Genomic DNA, 10407 nt, shown 5'->3' on the forward strand with positions numbered 1-10407 from the left:
TGAAATATTAGAATCTTTCACATGTTTCCTGACCAAAACTGTTCCATGAAAGACCAGGACCAAATTAGTGACACGTTGTATAATGAGATTTTTTCCATCACAAATTCATCACAAATGTCCAAATTGACAACTTCATCGTAAAAATGTTAATATTAAAAATGAATTTTGTTTTCATTTCTTAAATTCGTAAATAATTTTATAATATTTGATCAAAAGAATACTAATGAGTTTTAGGGTTTAGGGCACACAACCTTTTTTCGAATATATATATGGTGTGAATATATCATTGTTGATAATAAAACTGTATGCTTACAAGTTATCTATGATTAAATTTATTTCACAATTTAGTTATTAACAAACAAAAAGGTAATTAAAGGTCAATGTAGGCCTTAATCCAAATAGTTAACTATAATTAAGACTATTTGTTTTTTTTTTTTTACAATTAATTGAATCAAGACTACTTTAACTGTTCTCCAAGGAGGGAGTGGTTTAGTGGTGGGTTATTCTGCTAGTAGGAGTACCATTGGTGTTGTTAGGGTAAAAGCTAATACATTTAGCATCCTTTTGTTTTTTTGTTTTTCCCCTTCTGCGACTTATATTGGGTTGAAGTATCCCTTGTACTTCACTTTAATATATTCATTTGACTTATAAAAAAAACTTAGTTAAAAAAAAAAGATTTACTTAACAATTAATTAAGGAAGTTAAAGAAAAGATTTACTTAGTAATTAACTTAAGGAAGATACTATCAATACCTTAATTAATGCGGCTAATTAAATTAATACTTTATTTATGATAAGTAACTCAACTAGTCATTTACGTAAGGAAATTTTACATTAACAGAGGACATAACTCCTTAAATCTAACTCGTAATCTATAAAGTAAAAACCAAGTCACCTATAAGTTAAAACTATTTTTATCATTTTGAGCTCAACTTTCACTCTCACTGTCACAACTCACAAACCCCCTCCATCTCCATCAAATTCTGACAAACCCCTCAAATTTTCCCGAGAAAAACAAAAAGAAAAACCTCTAAAATTTTCCTGCCACCCAAACAAAACCATAAACCCTAACCTCAATCTTACTATCTCCTCGATGGATCCTTCTCGGCGTGCTCCACGCGCCGCCATCGATCCTGTTCCCAAGATCCGCCAAGTCGGGTTCTTCGCTCCCGGAGCTGCCCCACCCGAACGCTCTCAATCGGGTCCGCCTGACCCGACCCACTCTTCCCCTCCCGTTGTTGGTGCCTCACCATCCCTCTCGCCGGTGATGATTCCGCCGCCGCGTCACCTCTCAGATAACCTCATCCTCCACGCTCGTCCGGTCGCCGCTTCGCAGCTTCGTGCTGACGCTCCGGTGTCCCCGGCGCCGTCGTCTTCGTACTCAAGCAGGATCGCCACTGCCGCCAATGGGAGCTTCTTCGACGGTAGGGGTAGCGGCGCCGGGAAGGTGGTCGCGTCTTCGTTTCCTCGCGGAGGATTTGACTTGACTGCGGTGGTGAAGGTTCCGGCAAGCGAGCTGACCACTGTTTCCGTGGTGAATGACTCGCTTGGACTTCCCGGTGAGCTTCTTCAGCTTGTTTTTTTTTTTTTTGTTGATTTTGATTTTGGTTTCGATTCAGCGTAGCAGTCTATGTCTTAGTATGAATTTGAACTGTTTTCGGATCTGTTGATTTTGATTTTAGTTTCAATCTAATATGGATTTGATTTGAGCTTTATCAAGTGTATGTAGTGTGAGAGTAGAAACTGAAGTGTACGAGATTTGGTTGAGTTTTGCGAAATATGAACTAAATATAAAGTGCGATCAATCATCAATATTTGATATGATCTTGAATTCTTGATAGTGCATAGGATCAAGTTGAGATGTAATTTAACGTGTTTCAAAGTCAGAGAGGAGTCTCTATGGACTTTTGAGTGTGAGAATTTAATTCTAGGCTTAAAAAGAAGGATCTTGTCTTAATTCACCATAATTTATAATTACTAGGACCGGGACAGAATTTTTCTTTCTTATGTTTCTAGATTATGTATTTTTAAATTGAATTTGAATATGTATTTTACATGGTGTTTTAATCTCTGCTTGGATTTCATTTGTGTGTCTGAGCTTGTTGATTTTAACACCATTTGCAATTTGACTGTATGATTGAGAATGTTAAGTTGGCGTGACTTGCTTTTTGTTAATGAATATGTCGATGTCTTTCTATAGAGGAAAATTTAATTGTTTGTCTATTTATCTGGTCTGTTTTTGCGCGTGTTGATTTTAGCACCATTTGCAATTTGACTGTATGATTGAGAGTTTTAAGTTGGCGTGACTTACTTTTTGTTAATGTATATGTGGATGTTTTTTTATAGAGGGAATTTTAATTTTGTAGTCTATTTGTCTGGTCTGATTTTATTTTATTTTGGGCTTGATTTTATCACTCTTTTCTTAATCTTTCTTTACTGCCATTAGAAAAAGAAAAAGCAAACAAAGGAGGAGGGTCTGCTGTGGAAGTGAAAGACCAACCTGCTAATTCAAAACAGCAGAAACCGAAACCCTCCAAAGCTGAAAGACGTGCTCTTCAGGAAGCTCAACGAGCTGCAAAAGCTGTGGCAAAAGGTGTGTATTAGAGTGCTCATGTTTGGTTCGAAACTTTTGTTAGTCTGGCTGTTTGTGACTATGCATTTAAGCTATCTGACTGAACGTTCTTTCATTGTTGGCATATCATCTACAGTTTTATGCTGATTTTATATTGTTATGCCTATTTATACCTAGCTCCTTGTCAGGAATTCTTTTAACTGTTCATGGACTCGAATATTGTGTTTTCTAGTGATCCTATCAGGCCTAAATTGGTAATTTATGATGTTCTTTCAATGGTCTCTTTTCTGCATAACTCATCATGATGATACTAATTAGTTTCCTTTGAATAAAATGTGTCACTAGCTGAAGGAAATAAAGCATCTGGAACTACAACTGTGATGAATGCCAAACCAGCTAAAGCTGTAAAGTCTGCACAGAAAGTTGATAATGTAACAGTTGCAGCCTCTGAGAAGAAGGGGACTGATTGTCCACCAGAAAAGGATAGAAAGAAAGATGCCCCTCAACCACGCATGCAGTATGATGACAAGAGCAGAGTGGAGAAAGCCAAACGCCGTGCTGTGGTGAAACAAACTGAAGCGAAGAACAGAGTAGAGTTGTTCAGGCACTTACCACAATATGAACACGGGAGTCAGCTTCCAGATCTTGAGGCGAAGTTTTTCCATCTTTATTCTGTACATCCTGCTGTTTACAAGGTACCTATGATATCCTTATTTGATTATTTTATGATTCCTTATTTTTGTTGTTTGATTTATATACTACTGTTTTATTTTTACTTTTTGTTGTGATATATTTGATGTAATGTGTGTTTTCCTGAGTATTGCAATGCTCAAAGGCACCACGAATCTGATAGGCTGATGATTAAAAAGGCATATGTTAGGAGAAATAGGCATGTCATAGGGGATAACACCCCACCTAACTGATTATAATTGTAACAGCTTGAGTTGTTAGCATTTTCTGTTATGAGAGGAGAGAGGGTGGGAATAGAGGATATAGAAAATCTGTTAGTATGGTAAGTCAATTTCTTAATTCTCCATTTGAAGGGCATTGGGATGCTATGATTCTCACACTGAAGTATATTTAAGGAGATCCAAAGAAAAGGTTTAGTTTATTGAAGACAAGGGTCATAGAGTTATAGGATACATAGATGCAGATTGGGCAGGATCTCCCTCTGATACGAGATCCACCTCTTGGTATTGTGATTTCATTGGTGTTAACTTAATCTCCTGGAAATTAAGAAACAAAGTCTGGTGGCAAGATCAACTCCAGAAGCAAAATATCGAGCCATCAGCCATGACTTCAACTACTTGTAAGTTGTAAGTTTATATGACTCAAACAATTGCTTCAAGACCTGAGACAGGGGTATGTTTCACAGATGACTCTTATTTAAAACAACCATGCTGCCTTATATATTTCCTTAAATCCAGTTTTCCATGAAGATTGACTGCCATGTTATTAGAGAGAGGGTTTCACATGGAGTTATCAACACTAGATTCGTCAATTCAAATAATCAGTTGGTTGATGTTTTCACTAAGTCTTTGAGAGCTCCTCGAGTTAATTATATTTGTAACAAGCTTGGTGCATATGAAATATAAGCTCCTGTCTGAGTGGGAGTGTTAGATATCTAGAATTTATTATTACTATTATTATTATTAGGTAACAAAATCATGTAAATCATATAAATAGGGAAACTAGGATATCATGAATTTTGGGTGCCTTATTATATATAACGATCTCTGTTCTGTAGTTTAAACACACTGATTCACCCTAATGTTGTCTCTCGGTCTCACCTAATTTAACACTAACCTTATGAGCACTTGAGCAGTAAGACTAGAGTTAGAGAGGAGGGAAATTTATTATTCCTTTAAGAAACATGAAATTTTAAATCCCTTATTTTGGGTTAGGAAATTACCTATAAAATGTTGTGGTATTTTCAAATTCTGTTACTTAATGTCCATATAAGTATTCTGCATCAAAGTAATTTATAATCCTCTCAACAAATACATTACATTGTTAAGAATAATTATCCAAACACACTTAACTTTTAAGTAAAAGAAATCTGCACAAATTGCTAGATGCAATTATCAACTCCATTGGTGGATATTACTCCATTTTCAAGCATGATATACTATCTGGCAATCTGCAATGTAAGAAGTCGTATCTAATGATATTGAAATAAAAGTAGGGGTTATATATGTTTATAGTCCCTATATGTTTTCAAAAAAAAATGTTTTTAGTCCCTATGATATAGGGGTGAATCTAAATTAATCCCTAAAACAAATTAAATACCTTTTAGTCCTTATGATGTCCCAAAGTTTACATGACTTTTCGTTTTTGCCAAGTGAGCTACATGGTAATCCTAGTTAGATGAAGGCTGTTCACATGGACTTTTTGTATCAGTTTTAGTCCCTACAATTTTTTTTCATCAACCTTCGTCCCTTCTTTTCCCCTTCCCTCAAACCCTAACCTACCTTCCGCGGCGGAGACCATGGTTCCACCAACCCCCGTCGCCTTCTTTTCCCTCCACGTCGCCTCCCTTTTCCCCCACCTCCTCTGATGGTGTGATAAAGTTGAAAGTGTGGAAGGACGTAGCAAAGGAATATCAAATTGATTGGTAAAGGGGAGAAGATAAGGTGGGGAGAGAAGATGGCTGCCGCAGCTGTGGAAGGTGGGCATAGGCTAGTGGAAGAGGAAGAAGGGAAAGAGAAGGGGCCGAGGTTGATGAATTTTTTTTGCAAGGACTAAAGCTGATGCAAAAAGTCCATGTGGACAACCTTCATCTTACTAGGAGACCACATGGACTTGTGACTGGACAAAATTAAGCCATGTAAGCACTGTGACGTCATAATGACTTATTTCAAATAAAAAATTATTTAAGGACCAAAAGCTATGAAAAATTGGGGGATATTCACCCCTATATTACATGGACTAAAAACATATTTAACCCTAATAGTAAATTGTTTTAAAGGAGTGCTAGCAATACACTTTTGAACACACTCTGCCACACTCATTATGATTGGTTTATTTTTAAAAAACTCATCACATTTGTTATCTTTTAATAAATGAATAAATCACATGGAGTGTGTTGAAGAATGTGTTCAAAAGAGTGTGTTGCTAGCATTTTTCATTGTATTTAGCATCCTATATTTGCACGAACATACCACCGTCGTGAGGCAAATAGTGATTATAACTGATTCATGTTGCTCTGGTGTATAGGACAGTGATTAGGAGCTAGGAGCTGGTTCAATATGTTTTCTTCTCAAATCTTATGGATCTTCATTGTGGTTGTCAGGTGGGTTTGCAGTACCTACTTGGAGATATATCTGGTGGAAATGCTCGTTGTATTGCAATGCTTCAAGCATTTCAAGAGGCCATCAAAGACTACTTGGTTCCACCCGAGAAGACTCTTGTACGAGACCTAACGGCAAAAATTAGTAGTTATGTATCATTTCTTATTGAGTGTCGACCCCTGTCAATCAGCATGGGAAATGCAATCAGATATCTCAAAAGTCGAATAGCTAAGCTACCTTTAACTGTATCCGAGTCGGAAGCAAAAACTTCTCTCCAGTCTGATATTGAGCGTTTTATAAGTGAGAAGATCATACTTGCCAACAAGGTGATAGTCAAGCTTGCTGTCACTAAAATAAGAGATGGCGATGTTCTTCTAACTTATGGGTCATCATCAGCAATTGAAATGATTCTTTTGCACGCACATGAATTAGGAAAACAATTTCGTGTCGTGGTTGTTGACTCTCGTCCAAAGCTAAGAGGGAAACTTTTACTTCGCAAGCTTGTGGAGAAAGGTCTTAGCTGTACATACACTCATATAAATGCTGTTTCCTACATAATGCATGAAGTTACTAGAGTTTTTCTGGGTGCTTCATCAGTCTTGTCTAACGGAACTGTATATTCAAGAGTTGGGACTGCATGTGTTGCAATGGTTGCTCATGCATTCCGTGTACCTGTCATAGTTTGTTGTGAGGCCTATAAATTTCATGAGAGAGTACAGCTGGATTCAATATGCTCGAATGAACTCGGTATGTATATTTAACATTCATAATCATTCTTTAGTTCACAATTTACCACTGGTCTTTTGGCTTGTGTCTGTAGTAGGCTGATGTTTCTACGATGTTTTTACAGGTGATCCAGATATCATTTCAAATGTGCTGGGTAGAGAGGATGTCAACTACTTGGATGGTTGGGCTGATATTGAAAATCTGCAACTTTTAAATCTGATGTAAGAATTTACTGATAGAATCAAAGAACACCACATTGTCATTTCGTCACTCTAACCTTACAACACTTTATATTGATGGCAGTTATGATGCGACTCCTTCAGATTATGTCTCAATGATAGTCACAGATTATGGCATGGTAAGTGCTGGAGTTTTAAAAAGTACTTGAACATTTGCTGCTAAAACAATGCCTAAAGTGTGATTAATCCTGGCATCTCATCGCTTGCATTGTGTCTGACAGGGGTTTAGATTGAAGTACTAAGTGCATAAAATTGTAGCTCCCTGTTTTTAGGAGAATCATTAGTGAGGATCAAGATACCAGTTTACGCTGCAAAAAAACCAAAAATTAAATAAATAGAAAAACAGTATTATTTTTAATAATTTCCGTATGCTTAAGTAAATAAGCAAAAGGAAATTATTGAAAAGTGAGTGGGACATTAGAAGAATAGAGGAGAAGAAACCATTTCATTCTGAACTAGTTAAATGCGTGTATTGTGACTTCTAAAAAATATCCTGTGTCCTATTGATATGATACATTTTTCCCTTTATGTTCTCAAAGGGCATCGTCCTTTCACACTTCTCCTTTGATAATACATCCCCTCACCCCACTGATAGAACACATTTTTTCCTTTACATTCTCAAGGCACTATCCTTTCAATATTTTTCAGATTTGGATCATGATGGTTTGCACTGTATTTTGACTCGTATTTTTACTTTGGCAGGTTCCTCCCACAAGTGTGCCTGTAATTGTAAGAGAATATGGGAAAGAACAGGTCTGGATATAAAATGCAAATGTGAACTATCTCAATTTTGTGGCGCCAAAATCCTCTTTATGGACTGGGTAGTGACAACAAATTTTAAGATTGTTGTTATGCATGTTTTTGTACTATTTTCTCACAGGAATTAATGTAATGTGTCTTTTTGTTCTAAAATTTTGGACATTTCTGTATTCACATGTCCTAGCGCAGAGTGCAAAATTTTGCCTCTCCAGGCTGACTTAGCTATACATTCTAATTCTAAACAGATCTTTTTTCTTCTGTTTTTTCAAATTTTGGATAATCCCTAACACTTTTGGTGTAGCATTTTTTAGTTATGCTTTAGTCCAATCTCTGGTTATTTTACAGCAGTTATGAAAACCAATACCAGAAGTTCCCTGTGAAGTTTTCCCGGAACATGTGTTCGTATATTGCTATAATTGGGAAAAAAGGGGTCGCTTAAAATTGGCCACAGCAGTCACTTGCAGCTGGCAATGGTATTGTTAGTATGCTTTGTAGCAATTTCATTTGTCATTGGGGATTAAATTTCCCGCCCCACTCGCTCAATTTCCCACCCCAACTAAATTCCTTAAACCCCATAATACCCTTTACACTTCTTATTCCTCACCCCTCTTCATCTTCTTCAAACAACCTTTTCTTTTAACTTCCCACCACTCCAGCTTCTTCTTCACACTCTCTTCCTCTCGCTCTCCTTCAACCTCTTTCTCCCTGTCCCTCTCTCGATTCAGAAGGCAGCAAGCACGACACATCTCTCGTGCTCTCTCGCTCCCTTCAACCTCCCATTGCACAGGTATGTCATCTCCCCCCTCTTCTCCAACGTTTTCGTTCCGCCATGTTTTTTTTACCGAGATTTTGGTTTCTCCGGGTTCTAAAACCTGGAATTCTTTATTTAGTTTTCGGGATTTAGATCCCGGGATATTTTAGGTTGTAAGTTTGTGTTTTCCGGGTTATAGAACCCAGACGTACAAACATACGTTTCGGGATTTAGATCCCGGAATATTTACTATCGAATTAAGCTTCTTTCCGGGTTTTATTTCCCGGTAGTACAAAAAATGTAATGGGAATTAGATCCCATAAGATTTAACACTGAAATTTAGCTTATTTTCGGGTTTTAGAACCCGAATGAGAGTAAATAGTTTACGGGAATAAGATCCCGGATTGTTTAATGTTGTAATTTTAAATATTCCAGGTTTTATAACTCGGAAGACATTAAATAACTTATGGGAATTAGATCCCGGATTTTTTTATGATGTAATTTAAAATATTCCCAGGTTTTAGAACCCGGAAGGGAACAAATAGGTTCCGGGATATAGATCCTGGAAACTTGTAATGTTAAATATTTGATGTTTTCGGGGTCTATAGCCCGGAAGGCCGAATATAGATTCCGGGAATTATAACCCAAAGTTATGTAATGTTGAAATTTTGAATTACTTCCCATTTAGATAATTTTTAATAATAATTGCTTATTTTAAATTTATATGGGATAATAGGTTATTTCATTTATTCAATTATTATTTCAACTAAAATTGTTTTTGTTTTGTTTATAGGCACATGGCTCGCACACGTGGAGGAGGTAAGGTCAGGAGGATCGTGGTTGTGGAAGCGGTCGGATAGTGGGACCGCGTGTGCTCCAAACAACATCGCATCGCAAGCGCCTACAAGAGGAGGTGAGGCTTCCACATCAGCTGTCGCTCCACCTTCACCACCACCTGCTCAGGTGGAGCCAGCTCATGTGAAGCCTCCTCATGTGAAGCCTGATGAGCATGTGGAGGCTTCTCATGCCGAGCCAGTTTTTCATTGTTTTTTCCCGGAAGATTCCGAGATTTAAAACCCGGAAATACCATGCATGGTTTTGGGAAATAATCTCCCGAAATGAGGCTAGACAAGATCTTCGGGATTACAAAACCCGGAAGGCCATTTTAAAGGGGCATTGTGGACAATTCCAACTTTAAAGTTGGATGGGAAATTGAATGAGGGGGTGGGAAATTTAACCGCCTTTGTTATTTTGCTGGCAAGGTATGCAAGCTTGCAAGTAGAGTTGTCAATACGGGTCAGCTTGATTCATATGGTTTGACTCGTCATGAGTTGTATTAAAAACAGGTTGGATCAAGTCAACTCGTTGCGGTTTGGGTGGAATAAATAAATGTAACATCCTGCTAAACTTTGTAGGAGTCATACCTTTTCTGCTAAACTGTGACTATCAGTAGCTCTTGACCTATTTTGTCTCTAACATGAACTACTTGTGCTGTTTTATTAATTGTCTTCTACTACGTTTTTTATTTATTTTCTCTCTTGCCTCTTCAAGATCTCTGAAAATTTGCAAAACAAATGAAAGACTTCAACAAATAAAAGACCTCTCTGTTTTGCATATAAGTCAATAGTAATAGTTACACGAAAACCAATTCAAGGATCACTATCTACTTCCTTATTTTTATAAATGAAGGATAAAAAAAAGTTGTATGAGAAAAACTACATTTTTTTATCTTGCTTTCCTCTTAAAAATGGAGAATGACATAAAGTATTGCATAGTCAAAATTTAGTTGTCGATGATATGTGAGTTAACCCATTTGAAGATAACTTATTGGACAAAGACAGCTCAAGCCCGTATTTGCAATTTGAAAACTTTAAGTGACTAAAATTTGAATTAATAATTGGTCATTGCGCTTTGTTAAAAAGCCAGTGTCGCTAAGCTTCTGTGTGTTAGATTATGACTTAGCGCTAAGTCAGAATCCGAGCTAAAGCGATGCGTGTGTCTGCAGTTTGTCTGCCGACCAATAGTAGGGCGCTTAGGTCCCCAAAGGCACGTGCAGGTAAAAGGTTTGAGA

At 37.1% G+C, this 10407-nt stretch overlaps 1 protein-coding gene across 3 annotated transcripts; it reads left to right on the plus strand.

Annotated features, from left to right (window-relative positions):
* Nucleotides 1-929: 929 nt before the first annotated feature.
* LOC130737575 (uncharacterized) lies at nucleotides 930-7874 on the plus strand. 3 transcript variants are annotated; one of them, XM_057589383.1, is made up of 7 exons: nucleotides 930-1558; nucleotides 2446-2592; nucleotides 2917-3266; nucleotides 5864-6608; nucleotides 6712-6808; nucleotides 6891-6945; nucleotides 7529-7874. In XM_057589383.1, exons 1-7 carry the CDS (start codon nucleotides 1093-1095, stop codon nucleotides 7589-7591), a joined length of 1923 nt encoding a protein of 640 aa, XP_057445366.1. In that variant the 5' UTR covers nucleotides 930-1092; the 3' UTR covers nucleotides 7592-7874. The 3 variants fall into 3 exon arrangements, with proteins under 3 accessions (XP_057445366.1, XP_057445367.1, XP_057445368.1); XM_057589384.1 differs by lacking the exons at nucleotides 930-1558; nucleotides 2446-2592 and adding an exon at nucleotides 2805-2825; XM_057589385.1 differs by lacking the exons at nucleotides 930-1558; nucleotides 2446-2592 and having other exon boundaries at nucleotides 3129-3266; nucleotides 5788-6608.
* Nucleotides 7875-10407: the final 2533 nt, after the last annotated feature.

This window comes from Lotus japonicus, chromosome 2 (genome assembly GCF_012489685.1).
Source record: "Lotus japonicus ecotype B-129 chromosome 2, LjGifu_v1.2".
Lineage (NCBI taxonomy): Eukaryota > Viridiplantae > Streptophyta > Magnoliopsida > Fabales > Fabaceae > Lotus > Lotus japonicus.